The sequence below is a fragment of the Geotrypetes seraphini genome, chromosome 8 (genome assembly GCF_902459505.1).
Source record: "Geotrypetes seraphini chromosome 8, aGeoSer1.1, whole genome shotgun sequence".
Classification (NCBI taxonomy): Eukaryota; Metazoa; Chordata; class Amphibia; order Gymnophiona; family Dermophiidae; genus Geotrypetes; species Geotrypetes seraphini.
The window spans coordinates 22,515,100-22,534,704 of NC_047091.1; the positions used below are offsets into that span (position 1 = coordinate 22,515,100).

At 49.6% G+C, this 19,605-nt stretch overlaps 1 protein-coding gene across 2 annotated transcripts in view; it reads left to right on the top strand.

Annotated features, from left to right (window-relative positions):
* Window positions 1–19,605, top strand: part of SFPQ (splicing factor proline and glutamine rich) — a 126,226-nt gene that overhangs the window by 15,147 nt on the left and 91,474 nt on the right. For both annotated transcript variants that reach the window (XM_033954419.1, XM_033954418.1), the window contains exons 2-5: window positions 1,468–1,656; window positions 1,768–2,069; window positions 9,795–9,890; window positions 10,395–10,591. In XM_033954419.1, coding sequence (XP_033810310.1) covers window positions 1,468–1,656; window positions 1,768–2,069; window positions 9,795–9,890; window positions 10,395–10,591 — 784 coding nt within the window. The remainder of the gene's footprint in view (window positions 1–1,467; window positions 1,657–1,767; window positions 2,070–9,794; window positions 9,891–10,394; window positions 10,592–19,605) is intronic.

Genomic DNA, 19,605 nt, shown 5'->3' on the forward strand with positions numbered 1-19,605 from the left:
ATATTTAATATTATTTTCTGATTCTAAATCTTCTGTGTTCATCCCAAGCTTCTTTGAACTCAGTCACAGTTTTACTCTCCACCACCTCTCTCGGGAGCGCATTCCAGGCATCCGCTACCTCTGGGTCCTCTGTTTTGAAGGCAGATTCTGTGGACTGCTTTGGTATGTTTCTATGGTTCAGGACTTCTAGACACATTGCACAAAAAAAGAAAAATTAGGTTCTTACCTCTAATCTTTCTTCTTTGATGTCTAGTAGTCCTGAAGCTCGGTTCTGCCTTTGGATCAGTCTGGCTTTGGAGACTTCTCTGTCTCAGATTAACATGCAGGTTGCACATACTTTTGGTATCTGTTTTGATCAGTTAATTGAATATTAATGTTCATTGATGTTAGAGAAGACCAGAATTGTAGTGTTAGATTTCCCTCCTTCCAGTTATGTCTGTCATTACAGTGCTCCTTGATTGCTTTTGTACAAACTGAGGGGGCAGGAGCAGCTGTCTTGGAAGGAGGTGGAGTTCAAAGTTAATTGACAGCATTCAGCAAGCAACTTGCAGGTTGAGATGCATAACCCTATGATTCAGGACTACCAGATAGAATGCTGAAGTAAAAACCTAATCTTTCTATAATCTTACACGAAATGACCTAGTGTAAGTACAGTTTAAACACCTGAAGAATCTTTATTCAATTAACCATTTGACTAAGTTTAATTGATTTTAGCTGATTGAACACAACTAGACTTGATTACATCCAAGCTTGTTGCCCTTACCATGAAAGTTTCTACAGACAAGTTCAAAAACCAAACATTCATAGCTAACTTTAAATATTTTTTGAAACAGTCTTTACAAATTTCCTATTATCATAGATAACATGATTCTAATCTGACTTTAAAGAGAGGACATCCCAACAAGTTGCAGCTTGGTGTGTAAAACTTGGAATATGAACAGGGCTGTGGAGTCGAGGAGTCGGAGGAAATTTCGGGTACCTGGAGTCGGAGTCAGAAGTACAAAAAACTGAGGAGTCTGAGTCGGAACATTTATCTACCGACTCCACTTTTGAACTTGGCATACCAATCACGAGCGATTCTTTGAGCTATAGCACCCACTATATACACAGCACAAATATTGCGAGCAGCTTCTGTGGCCTTAGAACCTTGATTAAAAGCAAAAAGAAGGTGGTGTCGAAAAGCTCATTTCTATCAACTTGACATTCCATTTTAACGATCTGAAAATTAACCAGTGCTGTGGAGTCGGAGTCGAGGAGTCAGAGTCGGAGGAAATTTTGGGTACCTGGAGTCGGAAGTACAAAAAACTGAGGAGTCGGAGTCGGAACATTTATCTACCGACTCCACAGCCCTGAATATGAATAGGTTTTAAAATTAAACCTGCCTTATACATTATAAGCTATTTGCATATTTACAATATATGTGCATGAGTATATAGTCTAATGCTTGACTTTGACATCTCTTTCTAGGGTGTGAAAGCTAAATTGTCTCTTCTAAGGAGACCTGGAGAGAAAACCTACACCCAGCGGTGCCGTCTCTTTGTAGGAAATCTTCCGGCTGATATTACAGATGAGGATTTCAAGAGTTTGTTTTCTAAATATGGAGAGCCGGGTGAAGTTTTCATCAACAAAGGCAAAGGCTTTGGATTCATTAAATTGGTAAATAATTGTTAGCATTAATCAAGACTTTCGTTTGTGTTTAATCTTTATATGGTATGTCCTAGTCTCATTGGTAGGACATAAAATGTTTAATCTTTCCTTTAATTATAGGAGTCCAGGGCTTTGGCAGAAATTGCAAAGGCGGAGCTTGACGATACTCCTATGAGAGGGCGACAACTTCGTGTCCGATTTGCCACACATGCTGCTGCATTGTCTGTGCGCAATCTTTCCCCTTTTGTGTCAAATGAGCTCTTGGAGGAAGCGTTTGGCCAATTTGGCCCAGTTGAGAGAGCTGTAGTAATTGCGGATGATCGTGGGAGGTCTATAGGAAAAGGAATTGTTGAGTTTGCATCTAAGCCAGCTGCCAGAAAAGCATTTGAAAGGTGCAATGAAGGCGTTTTCCTGCTCACTACGTAAGTGGTGCCTTTGTATTGGGGAAACTTAAATTTTGTATCCTATAGCACGTTAAGAATTTTATGCTTTGTACACACTGTTATAAGTTTACGGATCAGACTTGATCACTAAGGCCCAGATCACAGAATACCAGCACTGCACTGAGAAAAACTTCTTTTACAGTGATTCTAAAATACTGATTGATGGTCAACACTATCAGCATGCATGTTATATGCATTCTGTTAGTGTTGAGCATTGGTGATTAAAGGAAAGGAAACGTGCCTTGTGCATTCACAAGGGCTGAACAATAGGCACAGCTCTTGTGCACACATCCTGCAGTGTACAGCTGTGGTCTCTGGAGCTTCAAAACAAGGCAGAAGCAATGTGTAAAGCAACCCCCCTCTCAAACCATCAGAGTTGCAGCTGAAGCCTCTTGGTGTGGTAGGGTTTTCCCCCTCTGGTTACATAATGATGTTGGACACAAGTTGCTGAACATGCATTACATGCATATAGCCACATATCCTGTACATGTAGATTTAAAAAAAACTAGCAGAGTGCTCCTCTTGAAGTTAACCTCTGTTACCACAGCTCCACACCTTTTTTTATTAATTATTATTTATTTATAATTTTACATAAATTAAGATAATCTTGCTCCATGAAATGCAGGGAAAGAAACATTTCATAAAAAGATATATTTTGAATTAAATTACTTGTGGGAAGAGTGGGTGGGGAGGGAATAAATTTATATATGTAAAATCATAATTGAATGAATTTCAAGTGATATGTAAAAGTTTAATATGATGTAATATTGTGTACTTGTACGATGGAAAAATGAATAAAGAATTTTAAAAAAAAAGCACAAATCTTAAAATATACAGTGCTCCCCTGTGAGTTTGCGGTCCTAGTCGTTTTCCAGCTGCGAAGGGGAGGCAGGAGAGGGCAGCCAGAGCGCCGGTAAGTGAAGGAAATCGCTCACGGTATGCTCCGATCGCCTCTTCCTGTACTAAAGTTGGGCCTCATCAATTAGGAGCTGCATGTCAGACTCCCTCGCAGTGCTCCCTTGCCTCCATACCCTCTTACCCATACCCGCGGGTGGTGCCCTACCAGCACTCTGCCTTCGTGCCCACCCTAAGGAGTGTTTGCTTGACGGCTACGGCAAGATGTGGACCAACCCCAAAGTCCTCCATAGAGAGCAATGAACATGTCCCCGGCTAGCTATGACCAGCACCCCTCCTGATTGCTACCTAAACCTGGCTGACGACCCGCACAAGCCAATCCCCATCTACCCCTTCCCCGCTCCTTCAAGCACGTCAACCGTCCTCTCTGGCTGCCTGCTCTGTACCGAGGACTCCTTCCTCCACCAGCAGCTGTATGGGGACCCCAACACAGGTACAGGTTGTGGAACAAATCGTCTGCATTGCCATTATTTTCTATGGGGAAATGTGCTTTGATATACGAGTGGTTTGGATTATCCCAGGACAAGCAGGCAGCATATTCTCACTTGTGGGTGACGTCATCCACGGAGCCCCGACGCGGACAGCTTTTCAAGCAAACTTGATTGAAGTTTCAAGCTTGCTATGCTGCACCACGCATGTGCATGCCTTCTCCCTCCACTAGAGGGCGCATCCCCACCTCGTGGTCCTCAGTTCTGTTTCTTCCGCGGAGCCAGAAGCCCTGTCGTGTTTATGCTCCGTGCCTTTTTGCCTTCTGTCACCGCGGCTGGGTTGTTTTACTTAGTCGCTGTGCGTTTTTTTTGTTTTCCCTTCGTCTGCGAAGTCGTAAATCGTCGGGGGGGAAAAAAATTTTTTTTCGTGGAGGCACCGGGGGCTCCCGGTTGCCGCGGCCGCGGGACCTCGTTCGTTCGCGGCCTTGTTTTTCGCTCATGTCCCGGCCTCTGTCGGGCTTCAAGAAGTGCACCCGGTGTGATCGGCTGCTATCGATCACCGATCCCCACCGGTGGTGCCTCCTCTGCTTGGGTGCGGATCACCCTACGGACTCCTGCCCTAGGTGTTCCACCTTCCAACCTCGGGCGCTCCGCCGCCGGCGTGCTCGCATGGCGGAGCTTTTCATTGTGGAACCCGCGGCGGGGAAGGCCTCGATGTCGGCATCGGCCCGGCTTTGACCTCGGCCTCGATACCCTCGACCTCGCCTCGGATGTCTTCCTCCTCGAAGCCTTCATCCTCGGCCCCGGGTAAGTCCCCGCTTCCTTCCTTAGCTCCAGGGTCGATGAAGAAGCCCTCCTCGGGTTCCTCGACGGGGGCGGGTGGGTCGTCCTCGGCCCCACTCCGGACCTCGAAGTCGGGTGCTCCTCGGGAATACTCGCTGCTGAGGTCGCCCTCTGCGGAGTACCCGACGGCGTCGGACATGCCATCTATGATGGCCGTTCCGGTGTTCCAGGACATGCTCCGAGCGCTTATCTCCTCGGAGTTGTCCTCCGCCCTGGCCCATTTGCAGCCGTCCTCGGCCCCGGTGTTGACACCTGCCTCGGCCCCAGCCTTAAGCCTCGGTCTCTGCACTGGGCCAGCCTGAGCGTAGTGTTCGACCTCGGGACAAGGTGCGCCGTGTTCGCAGGATTTCTTCCTCCGACTCCTCGTCGGGAGCCTCCCGCGGGTCCTCGCCCTCGGGCCGGCCTCGGGCGAAGCGCCGTTCCAGAAGGTCCAAACGTCCTCGTGGGTCTCCTCGGCGGCGGGGACGCTCCTCGCCGGCCCGGGAGGTTGAGGCTCTTAGGGTTTCGGAGCTCAGCCTGTCTAATCCGAGGCTGTTCTGCTCCCCTGCTAGGAGGGGTTCGCCACGGGGCTCAAGGGATTCCTCCCCGCGGCGGTGGAAGATCTCTGTGCCATGTATCCCGAGGTCTTCCCTGAGGGGCTCCTCGAGGCCTCGGAGGTCTCCCAGCCCGGCGCATTCCCTCGGTGCGGTTTCCTGGGGGTCTGAGGCTGGCACTGGTCGTGAGCCCCGCTACTCTCACGAGGCGTCCCCGTCGTTTTCGGCGGCCCGAGGCTCTCGCTCCCCTTCCCCTGGTGAAGATCGGGTCTGTGCCCCTCCTCGTTTTCGAGGTTTGTGCTGGACATGGGGAAGGCCCTGGATCTGGACCTCTTGGCGGGCTCGCAATATTCTAAGGAGTTTTTGGCGGAGCAGGATTTGCCCTCGCCTCCTCGGGAGTCTCCCCGCCTTCCCTTGAATAAGATTCTGCAGCAGGCTTTTTTGCAGAATTTGGATTCCCCCTATGCGGTGATGGCTGTCCCGTCCAAGATGGAATCCAAATACCGCATGGTGCCTTGTAAGGGGTTTGAAAAGGCTCAATTGTCCCACCAGTCTTTGCTGGTCGAATCATCCCTCAAGAAGTTCCAACCTTCTCGAGTGTCCGCTGCGGTTCCGCCTGGGCGTGAGGGGTGCACGTTGGATAAATTTGGATGGCGCTTGTACCAAAATTCCATGATGGCGAATCTGGTACTTAATTACCCCTTCACATTCACCTCGTACCTTCGTCACATGGTTAAGTCCATGCCTGAATCCCATCGAGACGATTTTGGGAAGCTGATGGAATCTCTTTCCCAGCTGCGCCTGTACATGTTCCACGCCACCTACGACGCCTTTGAACTGACCTCTAGGGTCTCAGCGTTTGCGGTTGCGATGCATCGCCTGGCGTGGCTTCGTATCGTGGACATGGATCCCAACCTGCAGGAGCGCCTGGCCAATCTGCCATGTGTGGGCTCGGAGCTTTTTGATGAGTCTCTGGAGGCGGATACAAAATGCCTCTCGGAGCACGAACGTTCCTTCGCCTCCCTAGTGCGTCCAAAGGCGAAGTCGTCTGCTCCTAAGCCTTACCGAGCTCCGCCTAGGCACTATCCACAGAAGACCACGCTGGCTTTCTCCAGGCCCTCGCCGAGGAGACCCCCTCAGCAGTCCAGGGCGCCACAGCAGAAGCCTCAGGCACAAGGAGTGTCTAAGCCTGCCCCGTCTTTTTGACGCCTTGAGCGGATGGGGGCGGGCCCCCTCCGCACTGTCATCGACCCCGTTGCCCATCGGGGGTCAGTTGAGGGCATTTCATCCCTCTTGGACTCTCATCACCTCCGATGCTTGGGTCCACCGAGTCGTGTCGGAGGGTTATTCCCTCAACTTCAGGGAAATCCCGTCGGACTGTCCGCCCGGCGCGTGTCCTTCCAACAGGTCGCAGCTCCCCCTTCTCCTGTTGGAGGCCAGGGCCTTGTTGAGTCTCCGGGCGGTGGAGCAGGTGACCCACGCTCAGCGGGGGAGGGGATTCTACTCCCGCTATTTTATGGTCCCGAAGAAGACCGGGGACCTGCGCCCCATTTTGGACCTCCGGAGACTCAACAAGTTCCTTGTCCGGGAGAAGTTCCGTATGCTATCCCTACCAGTCCTGTACCCGCTACTGGACGAGGGGGACTGGATATGCTTCCTCGACCTGAAAAAGGCTTATACCCATGTTCCGGTGCATCCCGCCTTCCGCAAGTTTCTATGTTTCCAGGTGGGGAAGCTGCATCTTCAATACCGGGTCCTCCCCTTTGGATTGGCTTCGTCCCCTCGAGTCTTCATGAAGTGCATGGTGGTAGTCGCAGCAGCTCTGCGATCCCGGGGCCTGCAGGTTTTTTCCCTACCTGGACGATTGGCTAATCAAGGCTCCGTCCAGGGAGGGGGTTATCTCAGCGACCCGACAGATATCATCTTCCTTCAGCGTCTGGGGTTCGAGGTGAAGTTCCCAAAGTCTCAATTGTGCCCTTCTCAATCTCTTCAGTTCATCGGGGCCGTGCTGGACACGGTTCACCTCCGTTCGTTCCTCCCTCCTCTGCGGTTGGAGGCCCTTATCCGCCTGAGTCGCCAGGTCTCGCTGCTGCCCTCGGTATCGGGGCAGCTCCTGATGATTCTGCTGGGTCACATGGCATCTACAGTTCATGTCATGCCGTTTGCCCGCTTGCATCTGAGGCTTCCTCAGTGGACGTTGGCCTCACAGTGGCGTCAGGACTGGGACCCGGTCTCCACCCCTGTGACGGTGACTCCCTCTTTGAAACGCTCGCTCCGTTGGTGGACCAACTCTTCCAATCTTTCCAGGGGTTTGCTCTTCCTTGCCCCTCCGCATCACAAGGTCCTAACCACGGACTCTTCAGACTACGCTTGGGGGGCTCATCTCGACGGTCTGCGGACTCAAGGACTGTGGTCGGCGGAGGACCGTCTTTGTCACATCAATGTCTTGGAGCTTCGCGCCATTTTTCTTGCTGCTCGGACTTTCTGCCACCTGCTGCACGATCAGGTAGTCCTAGTACGGACAGACAACCAGGTGGCAATGTACTATGTGAACAAGCAAGGGGGGACAGGCTCTTGGTCTCTGTGCCAGGAGGCCCTTCGTCTCTGGGAGTGGGCGGTCTCTCAGAACATCTTCCTTCGGGCAGTTTACATACAAGGAGAGCGGAACTGTCTGGCGGACAAACTCAGTCGCCTTCTCCAGCCGCACGAGTGGTCGCTCCACTCTCGGGTCCTGCATCAAGTCTTTGACCGGTGGGGGACTCCTCAAGTAGATCGGTTTGCCTCTCCGGAGAATCACAAACTCCCTCTCTATTGTTCTCGGATGTACTCTCCAGATCGTCTAGAGGCGGATGCCTTTCTTCTCGACTGGGGAGGGAGGTTCCTTTATGCGTTTCCTCCTTTCCCTCTGATCTTGAGGACGTTGGTCCATCTCAAATCTGCACGGGCCAATCTGATTCTCATTGCGCCTCGTTGGCCTCGTCAGCCCTGGTTCTCCCTGCTCCTTCAACTCAGTGTCAGGGAGCCTCTGCTTCTGCCTGTTTTTCCCTCTCTGCTGTCTCAGAGTCTGGGTTCGCTGTTGCATCCCAATCTTCAGTCATTACATCTGACGGCTTGGTTCCTTTCCCCCTGACTTCGGTTCCTGTTTCTCACTCTGTCAGGGAGGTTTTGGAAGCTTCACGCAAGGTCTCGACTCGACTTTGCTATTCTCAGAAATGGACCAGATTTTCGTCCTGGTGTTCCTCATCATCTGGACCCGAGCTCGGTTCCGGTGGCTTCGGTCCTGGAATATTTGCTTCATTTATCTTAGTCCGGTCTGAAGACCACTTCTATTCGGGTGCATCTCAGTGCAATTGCTGCTTTTCATCGGCACCTTGAGGGTAGGTCCCTCTCCCTTCATCCTCTACTCATTTCATGAGGGGTCTTTTGAACGTCCATCCTCCTCTAAAGCCTCCTCCTGTGGTTTGGGGTCTTAATGTGGTACTGGCTCAACTTATGAAACCTCCGTTTGAGCCTATGGACAAATCTCATCTCAAGTTTCTCACTTGGAAGGTGATCTTTCTGCTTGCGCTCACTTCCGCTCAGCGGATTAGTGAGCTGCAGGCATTGGTTGCGGACCCGCCTTTTACTGTGTTCCATCATGACAAGGTGGTTCTCCGCACCCATCCTAAATTTTTGCCTAAGGTTGTGTCTGATTTCCACCTCAATCAGTCCATTGTTCTTCCGGTGTTTTTTCCGAAGCCCCACTCTCATCCTGGCGAGGTGGCGCTTCACATGCTTGACTGTAAGAGGGCGTTGGCTTTTTATCTTCAACGCACTCAGTCTCATCGGAAGGTTCCTCAATTGTTTTTGTCCTTCGACCCTAATCGGTTAGGACATCCTGTTTCCAAGCGCACCTTGTCCAACTGGTTGGCTGCTTGTATTTCTTTTTGCTACGCTCAGGCTGGTCTCACGCTCCATGGTCGAGTCACGGGGCATAAGGTCCGGGCTATGGCAGCTTCTGTTGCTTTCCTCCGGTCTACACCGGTTGAGGACATTTGCAAGGCTGCCACTTGGTCTTCGGTTCATACTTTCACCTCCCACTACTGTCTGGATACTTTGTCCAGGAGCGACGGCCGCTTTGGCCAGTCGGTTTTGCGTAACCTATTTTCTTAAATTGCCATCCTCCCACCTGCCCTTTTTTGGTTGGCTTGGAGGTCACCCACAAGTGAGAATATGCTGCCTGCTTGTCCTGGGATAAAGCACAGTTACTTACCGTAACAGGTGTTATCCAGGGACAGCAGGCAGATATTCTCACAACCCGCCCTCCTCCCCGGGGATGGCTTCTTTGCTAGCTATGGAACTGAGGACCACGAGGTGGGGATGCGCCCTCTAGTGGAGGGAAAAGGCATGCACATGTGTGGTGCAGCATAGCAAGCTTGAAACTTCAAACAAGTTTGCTTGAAAAGCTGTCCATGTCGGGGCTCCGTGGATGACGTCACCAACAAGTGAGAATATCTGCCTGCTGTCCCTGGATAACACCTGTTACGGTAAGTAACTGTGTTTTATGAGCATGCTTCTGGAATGAATTATGCTCGTAAACCAAGGTACCACTGTATATAAAACAGACCAATGCTTGCTTCTTTTTTTTTTTAAATTAAAACTAATGCATGACACTCATCATGCATTAGTTTTAATTTTTTAAAAAAAGCAAGCATTGATCTGTTTTATATACAGTGGTACCTTGGTTTACGAGCATAATTCATTCCAGAAGCATGCTCATTCATAATCCAAAGCACTCGTATATCAAGGTCTTATAGAATATGAATATAAGAATGATATGTTGTACTTAAAGTGTTACATGTAGGAAAATCAAGTGTGTATTTATAAGATCATATGACTTTTTCTGGTACACTTATAATATGCAAAACTGAATAAAGAAATTTAAAAAAGAAAACTAATGCATGACACTCAAATTTATTTTGTATGTGGGCTTTTTTTTTTTTAAGAACTCCAAGACCAGTTATTGTGGAGCCTCTTGATCAGTTTGATGAGGATGATGGCCTGCCAGAAAAACTTGCTCAGAAACATCCATTATATCAAAAGTAAGTGCTGGGGGGGGTGTTAGTATTTGGATTCAAGTAGTGTAGTTTTAGCATGATTTTATGTGTAAAAATTAAATGGTGCATTACTGGGTTACGGGTTTTGCTGGCAGGTTTTAGTTGGTTTTCCAAATTACAAGAAATATGTATTTTCAGTTATAGTGCACCTTTATTTTGTACAGTACTTTATTTGGCATACCCACTCTGTAGGAGTCTTGTACTGCAGCCTTCTCCTGATTCTTCCCCTCCCCCCTCGGTTATAAACAACAAAAAAAGAAACCTTTAGTTTTTGTGTGGACCAATACTTAAGGTGGCTCCAGGAGAGCGGTAGCAAAATGCTTTTGATACTTGTATTTTCTGGAGGACGCTAGGATTCTATACTGTGGTTTTTGTTAATACTTCCAGCTATTCAGTCTTCTCTCTAATTGGAAGACAGTAATCTGTCTTTCAGTATTCCATTTCTTCACAAATGAACATATTGAGCAAGCTTACTGTTTCCATTTCTAGGGAGAGAGAACATCCGCCACGCTTTGCTCAGCATGGCACTTTTGAATTTGAGTATTCCAAAAGATGGAAGTCATTAGATGAAATGGAAAAACAGCAGAGAGATCAGGTGGAGAAGAACATGAAAGAGGCCAAGGATAAATTGGAAAGTGAAATGGAAGATGCGTATCATGAACATCAAGCAAATCTCTTGCGTCAAGGTAATGAACTTCATAAGTTTTGTAAGCAGATGGAGATAAGACCACAGTTTTCCAATGATTTCTGGGGGGAGTCACCCAGGATTCTTTGGATCTAGGAGCCTCTTGGCTTTTTCAAGCTCATAAAGCATATAATGCCAGATAAATAACATATGCTCAAACTGTAGGCCAGTGTTTCGCAACTTCTTCAAGCCAAGTACCCCCTAAGTCTTAACAAATATCGACTGAGACCCTGCCCCATTACTAATTGTAGTGCAATTTCTTCCATTCATTTTTTATATACACATAATGTACATAGCATGTATCCTTTACCCATGGAACTTAAATTAGTATGTACCTTGTTTATGTAACTTTTCTATTTTAGGCTCCTTATCATTCGCTGACTGTCCAGCCTTCTTACAATGTGAACCGCCTAGAAGTCGCCTGACTATGGCGGTATAGAAAAATAAAGTTATTATTATTATTAAATTCTTAAAACTGATACATTTCAATCACTTTATTGAAAATAAAATCATTTTCTCTACCTTAGTTGTTTGGCGATTTTATTTTTTTAATCCTCCTTTCCCAGTCTCTGGTTACACTTCTATCTCTGCTCTTAACTGTGTTTCCAGGGCCTTATCCTGCTGGGGGGGAGGGAAGGGGGAAGTCGGGACTCTAGTGGCTCCTCTGCCCATCTGGCCCAATGACTTTTGTGGGTCCTTCACCTGGTTCCAGAGGGAGCCCAGTTGTGGGAGTTTTACGGGGGTGGGCCAAAATCACAACGGATACGTGGGTCCTAGATCTGATTCAGGATGGCTATGCTCTCTAGTTTTACTGGCCCTTACCAGATAGTTTCCTCTCTTGTCAGGCAACTTGGAAGAAGCGGGCATTTCATCAGATGTTGCAAAAGTTTCTGGACCTCAGAGTGGTGGTCCCAGTGCCTTCCCAGGAGATTTGTAGCGGAAGGTATTCCATTTACTTTGTGATACCCAAGAAGGAGGGGTCGTATCAGCCCATTCTGAAAGGTGTCAACTGGATTCTTCGGGTTCAGTCTTTTCTCATGGGAAACCCTGAAGTCTGTAATTATCGCTGTTCAATGTGGGAGAGTTTTTAATGTGTGTTCAGTGCCGTGCCCGTCGTTCTGGATCGATGTTTCACCCCTGTGTCCAGGTCTAATCGGATCATATTGTGATCTGCTTCTGCACCTTGTGCCAGTCCTCGTAGTCCATTTAGAATTAAGTCCAGAATTGTATTTCATCTCGTATTCTCCTTGACAAGTTGTTCCAGGAAGCAATCGCCTACAGCATCCAGGAACTTGGTCTCCCTACCGCTGACGGAGGTGCTTAGTAGGTTCCAGTCTATCCCCGGATAATTGAAGTCACCCATGATAACTGTTGCCTCCCTTGCAGTTATGTTTAATCTCGTCCGTCATTTTTCCATCAATTTCTTTGGACTGCCCTGGGGGTCGGTAGTAATGCCAGTCTTCGTTTCCATTCCATTTGTTCCCGGAATTTTGACCCATAGAGACTAACTTATTCTTGTGTTGTCTCCGGTAGACTCAATTCCCTCTTTGACGTATAGGGCAATGCCCCCATCATTTTGGGCCACTCTGTCTGCGGTATAGCTTGTATCCCGGTAGCACAGTGTCCTAGATGTGATGCCAATGAGTTGGGTATGCCTAATCCTCCTAGGGATTCTCTCAAATTACCCATGAATGGATACACTATACTCCATTCCTGCTGTGCCAGCAAAGCTGGAATCTCAATATAAGATGGTCCATTGTAAGGGATTTGAGAACTCTCAACTTATCCCATCAATCTCTTCACATGGAGTCTCCTTTAAAAATAACTAATCCTGCCAAAGTTTATGCCACTGTCCCTCCTGGCCGAGAGGGCAGGACCATGGACAAGTTTGGCCGTCGGCTGTATATGCTGACAAATAGAATTTTACACTGTAATTTTGTCTTTACATCTTATCTCGAGTATTGGGTCAACGCTATGCCTACTTTCTTCAAGTATCTCCCCAAATCAGGCTGCATATGATGCTTTTGAAATGTCCTCTACAGTGATGGTGTTCTCAGTGACCATGCGCCATCTAGCCTGGTTTCGCATCATAGATATGGATCCAAACCTTCAAGATCGGCTGGCTAACATCCCATGTCGGGGGACTAAGCTGTTTGATGAATATTGAGGCAGCTACAGAACCTTGTCTGAGCATGAAAAATCATTTGCCTCTGTAGTTAAGCTGAAGCCTTCCACTGCTAAGAGTTATAGGCCTCCTCTATCTTATCAGAGGTGTTATTCTCAAAAGTCTCCTTGAATGTAGGCCGCTTTCAGAAAGATGTTGTGAAGAATTGCCCAATTCCAACCTGAGCTTCCTCTTTATCACATTTTTTTCTCAGTGGGGAACCCCTCAGATAGATCTCTTTGCATCTCCCCACAACAACAAGCTGTGTCAGTTTTGCTCCAGGATTTACTCTCCTCACCGTATAGAGGCAGATTCTTTTCTCCTGGAATTGGCAAACAAATTCCTGTATGCGTTTCCTCCATTCCCTCTAATTCCCAAGACACTCGTCAAACTCAAACACGAACATGCCACCATGATTCTAGTAGCTCCTCGCAGGCTCAAACAACCTTGGTTCTACCTTCTACTTCAACTGAGCAGCAGGGAGCCACTACTTCTACCAGTTTTCCCATCTCTGCTTACAGAGTCAGGGTTCTCAACTTCATCCCAACCTGCAGTCTGCACCTGACAGCTTGGTAACTATCAATCTACAGTTCTCTCAATCTGTTCAGGACATTTTAGAGGCTTCCAGGAAGCCTACCACTAAGCAATGTTACAACCAGAAATGGACTAGGTTTTCTGTTTGGTGCGCTCTTCATCACAAGGAGCCTACCTCCTTGTCTTCAGTTCTGGATTACCTGTTTCATTTATCTTAGTCAGGCCTCAAATCAACATCCATTCGAGTCCATCTCAGTGCAATTGCTGCTTTTCATCAGCTGTTGGATGGGAAACCTTTATTTGCTCATCCTGAAGTTTCCAGGTTTATGAAAGGACTTTTTAATGTCAAACCATCTCTCAAACTGCCTCCAGTGTTTTGGGATCTCAATGTGGTTCTTTCTAAGATGATGAAGCCTCCATTTGAACCAATGTCTTCGGCTCATCTGAAATATCTCACTTGGAAAGTGGTCTTTCTCATGTCTACTCGCAGAGTCAGTGAGCTACAAGCTTTAGTAGCGGACCCTCCTTTCACAGTATTGCATCACGACAAGGTGGTTCTCCATACTCATCCTAAATTCTTACCAAAAGTTGTTTTAGAATTTCGTCTCAATCAATCCATTGTACTTCCAATATGTTTTCTAAAGCCTCATTCTCTTCCTGGAGAAACAGCTCTCCATATTCTGGACTTCAAGCATGCTTTGGCTTTCTACTTGCAAAGGACTAAGCCACAGAGATCTTCTCAACTTTTTGTGTCTTTCGATCCAAACAAGTTGGGACATCCAGTTTCCAAGAGAACCATCTACAACTGGTTGGCTGCTTGAATCTCATTCTGCTATGCTCAGGCTGGACTGCATCTAGAGGGTCCTATTGAGGAAATCTGCAAAGCTGCCACTTGGTCCTCGATTCATACATTCACCTCTCATTATTGTCTAGTTTCTTTTTTCAGACGGGATGGCCACTTTGGCCAGGCAGTATTACAAAATTTATTCTCCTGAATTGCCAACATTCCCACCATTCCATTCTGGTTAGCTTGGAGGTCACCCATATGTGAGCATATGCTGCCTGCTTGTCTTGGGATAAAGCACAGTTACTTACTGTAACAGGTGTTATCCAGGGACAGCAGGCAGATATTCTCACAGCCCATCCACGCACTCATGCATGCGCGATGCAGCAGTCGTGAACTTTCAAAAGTTCTTCAAGCAAGTCTGCTTGTGAAGTTGTCTGCATCAGGGCTGCATGGTTGACATGACCCATATGTGAGAATATCTGCCTGCTGTCTCTGGATAACACCTGTTAACGGTAAGTAACTGCTTTACGACCAGCCCTCTCAGTATAGACTGTTTGATTTGCCTGCCTTTTTCTGCCTCGGTTTTTCTCCTTACAAGCTGAAGTATCTTCCAGCCAGCAGACGGGCCCTGTGGGGAACTTCATTTTTATCCCAGGACAAGCAGGCAGCATATTCTCACATGTGGGTGACGTCATCCACGGAGCCCCGACGCGGACAGCTTTTCAAGCAAACTTGATTGAAGATTTCAAGTTTGGTAGTGCTGCACCACGCATGTGTGTGCCTTCCTGATCCACTAGAGGGCGCATCCCCTCCTCATGGTCTTCAGTTTAGATAGCTAGCAAAGAAGCCAACCTTGGGGAGGCGGGCGGGTTGTGAGAATATCTGCCTGCTGTCCCTGGATAACACCTGTTACGGTAAGTAACTGCTTTATCCCAGGACAAGCAGGCAGCATATTCTCACATGTGGGTGACCTCCAAGCTAACCAAAAAGGGACGGAGGGAAGTTGGCAATTCAAGAAAACAGATTACGTAAAACTGACTGGCCAAACCGGCCGTCGCTCCTGGACAGAGTATCCAGACAGTAGTGGGAGGTGAAAGAATGAACCGAAGACCAAGTGGCAGCCTTGCAAATCTCCTCGATAGGCGTTGACCTGAGGAAAGCTACAGAAGCCGCCATCGCTCGGACTCTATGTCCCGGGACTCGACCATGCAGCGCGAGACCAGCCTGAGCGTAGCAAACCAGCAGCCAACCAGTTGGACGAGGTGTGCTGGGAAACAGGGCGTCCCACCCGAGTAGGGTCGAAGGACAAAAACAATTGAGGAACCGTCTGATGAGACTGAGTACGTTGAAGATAAAAAGCCAACGCCCTCTTTACAGTCAATCGTATGAAGCGCCACCACGCCAGGATGAGAGTGGGGCTTCGGAAAAAAGACCGGAAGAACAATGGAACGATTGAGATGAAAGTCCGAAACCTTCTTGGGCAAGAACTTGTAATGAGTGGGCAAGACCACTGCGTCCTGATAAAATACAGCAGAAGACGGGTCCGCAACCAGAGGTTGCAGCTCATGGACTCTACGAACAGACGTGAGACCAACCAGGAATACCACCCGCCAGGTGAAACAGATCAAAAGAGCGTTATCAATGGGTTCAAACGGAGGTTTCACCAATTGAGCCAGGACCATCCTAAGATCCCAAACCACCGGAGGGGGCTTGAGCGGAGGATGAACATTGAAGAGACCCTTCAGAAAGCGGGAAACCGTCGGATGGACGGAGAGCAGCTTCCCATCCAGCGGCCAAGGAAAGGCAGCAATCGCACAGAGGTGGACTCGGATAGATGTCGATTTGAGACCAGACCGAGACAAGTGGAACAGAAAATCCAGCACTGAAGGGAAGGAGGCAGAGAGTGGATCCATGCAGTGCTCAGCACACCACGCAGCAAATCAGGAGCATTTCTGGGAAAAGCATTGCCGAGTGGAGCCCATACGAGAAGCCTCGAGAATATCCCCACCGACTGAGAGAAACAGAAGGAGGGAGGCACGTTGCGAGGAACCAAGCTGATAAGTGTAGAGACTGCAGATTGGGAGGCAACAGAAACCTCAACACTTGAGACAGCAGAGAAGGGAACATAGGTAGAAGCAGAGGCTCCCTGACACGCTGAAGGAGCAGGGAGAACCACAGCTGTCAGGGCCACAGAGAAGCCAGCAAGATCATGGTGGCGCAGCCCGACAGGAGGTGCATCAAAGATCTGAGAATCAGAGTAAAGGGAGGGAACGCATAGAGGAACCTGCCCATCCAATCGAGAAGGAAAGCATCCACCTCGATGCGAACCCGGGAGAACATCCTCGAGCAATATTGAGGCAACCAGAGAGTGAGGGGCGAAGCGAACAGAACTACCTGTGGGGTTCCCCACCAAACAACCACATGCCGCAGAGTCTGAGAATGGAGCGACCATTCATGCGGCCGAGAAGGGCGACTCAACATGTCCACCAGACAATGCTGCTCGCCCCGGAAATACACCGCCCAAAGAAATAAGTAGTGGTGTAACGCCCTCTGCCAATGACGAAGGGCTCCCCTGCAAAGTAACAGGGAACCTGTACACCCTGGCTTGGTCACAGAATACATCGCCACCGGGATGTCGGGACGCACCAGGACCCTGCAATCTTGCAACCAATAACGAAAATCCACCCCGGCATTATAAATGGCCCGGAGCTCCAGCAGATTGATGCGGCTGCGACGGCCCGCACCCGACCAAAGACCCTGAGTCCGAAGGCCGTCGAGGCACACCCCTAAGCCTATGCCGAGGAGTCCATCGGCAGAACCTTCTGATGCAAGGATACGAAGAGGTGACACACCAACGAAACAAGCGTGTCAAGGAGGGAAGCACCACAATGTGCTTGGAAGCGGGATCCCGATCCTGCCACCACTGAGATGCTCAGGTCCAGCAGGGAACACGAAGATGAAACCAGGCGAACATCGGGACATGAACCGTGGAGACCCATGATCCCAAAAGGATCAGCATCAGCTCGGCCGAGGCCGAAGACTGCGGAGACACCAGCTGACTCAAGCGCAGACAGGCGGCCTGCCGAGGCAGAAAAGACCGGAGGCGGACCAAGGACAGAGGGGCCACCTTCCGGCATAAATAAACAAGGGCCACCCCCTGAGGCCGAGACAAGAAGGAGCGCAGACAAACTGGGTCCAGGTCCGCCCCGACGGACTCCCGAGACTGGGGCGGGCAGAGTCTGAACCACTCCCGGACTAGAACTAGTGCAGGTCACGAAGAGCCTGGACCAGACGCAGATGGGAGGATGGGAATGCCCAACCGACAGAAGTGAGGCTATACTCCCGGTGCGTAGACACGGAGACACCCCTCCCGAAGGGAGGGGAGGAATCCCAGAAGGAGAGCAGCCCGGAGGCTATGCGAGAATAGTCAAAAAGATGGCCAGGAGTCGCCAAAGCCGGCGACTGGACCATAACCCGGCGCTGCTGCAGCTATTGTGGCTGCTGCGAAGGAGGCCGAGAACACAAGAAAGTTATCCGGAGGGCCCCTCCGGAGAAGGAGTACAAACCACCAAGGCAGACGGGATTCAGCTGAAGGCGTCCCGATAGGCGAAGGACCGGTCGCGTTCTGAGAGGCGATTAGTAGCCACCGCAAGAGAGGCCTCAAGCGCAGAACTCACGCAAGTAAAAGTGGCGAGATGATCCTGGAGGTTCGGATCCTCAGCCACACTCTGCGCCAAGCGAGATAACGCATGGCAGGAGCAATAGAGCTGGAGCAGGGAGAGAGTCTCCTCCAGGCAACCAAACTCCATACTACAAGATTCCGTCACGGCTGCCCGGAATGAACCGAAGAGAAAGCGGGGAACCCTTTCAAACAGGAGCCGGAGACGCCGAGGCACAAAGCCCCAGACGACGTCGAGACACTAAGCCCCCGTCGATAACGGGGCGCAAACCCGCAGTCGACGCCGAGGCCCAAAGCCTCAGCCGCTGCCGAGATATAAAGCCCCCAGCGACGTTGCGGCACCAAGCCACAGTCGACATCGAGACACAAGGCCACCGCCAACCAAAGGGCAAAGCCCCAAGCGACGTCAAGTCACAAAGCTCCAGTCGACGGCGAGACACGAAGCCTCGGTAACGACGAGGCACAGATCTCCAGCCGACAATGAGGCCCCCAGCCTCAGTCGACGTCGAGGCACAAGCCTCAGGCGCCGCCGAAGCACAAGCGTCAAGTGACGCGGAGCACACGGCTGCAGCCGACGTCGAAGGTACAAAGCATCCGTCGACGTCGAGACACCCAGCCTCAGTCGACGTCGAGACATCCAGCCTCAGTCGACATCGAGACACCAAGCCCCAGTCGACATCGAGGCAGAAAGTCGAAGCACAAAGCCTTAGACGACGTCAAGGCACCAAGCCGCCTCCTACATCGAGGCACAGGGCCTCAGGCGGCGGTGAGGCACCAAGCCGCAGTCGACGTCGAGGCACCAAGCCCCAGTCGACGTCGAGGCACATCGAGGTTCAGAAGTCGGCACCGTACCAATGAAACTGGTAATAAAGGTGCAGCAGTGCACTCCATAAAGGGCAACCTCGAGATGAGTATTCCCATGAAAGGAGGCACGCTTCGAAGGTCTCAGAGAGGCGGGCATGACTGCACTCAATGCCTGGAATGCCTGAGACTCAGCCGGTGGCATTACCGAGGTAACGCAGCTAGAAGAACAGAAAGAAAGAAAGAAGACTTTCCGGAGATCGAAGCTACTCAGTCCGATTCCAACGAAGGAAAAAGGGTCCCGGCCATCCTGCTCACACGAGGTGAGCCCAGAGAGAGGCCAGGGAAGAAGAAAATACAGCTGCAGCCAAATGAGGCCTAGCCGCATGGCTGAGGCCCAAGAAGGGCCTGCCGGTGGAACCAGCAGAAACACAATAAAAAATCCTTTTTTTTTTTTTTTTTTTTTTTTGAAACAAAGAAATACACGATCAATCAACAAATGCACAGCGACTCCCTAACAAAATAAAGAAGCTGCGGTGCTAGAAAGGCACTTATAAGAACGCAAGAGAGACAGGGCTTTCTGGCTCCGCGGAAAACTAAGAATTGAAGACCATGAGGAGGGGATGTGCCCTCTAGTGGATCAGGAAGGCACACACATGCGTGGGTGCAGCACTAGCAAACTTGAAATCTTCAATCAAGTTTGCTTGAAAAGCTGTCCGCATCAGGGCTCCGTGGATGACGTCACCCACATGTGAGAATATGCTGCCTGCTTGTCCTGGGATAAAGCCCTGTCTCTCTTCTCTGCGTTCTTCTAAGTGCCTTTCTGGCACCGCGGCTTCTTTATTTTGTTAGGGAATCGCTGTGCGTTTGTTAATTGATCGTGTATTTTCTTTGTTTCAAAAAAAAAAAAAAAAAAGGACTTTTTATTGTGTTTCTGCTGGTTCCATCAGCAGGCCCTTCTTGGGCCTCAGCCATGCTGCTAGGCCTCATTTTGCTGCAGCTGTATTTTCTTCTTCCCTGGCCTCTCTCTGGGCTCACCTCGTATGAGCA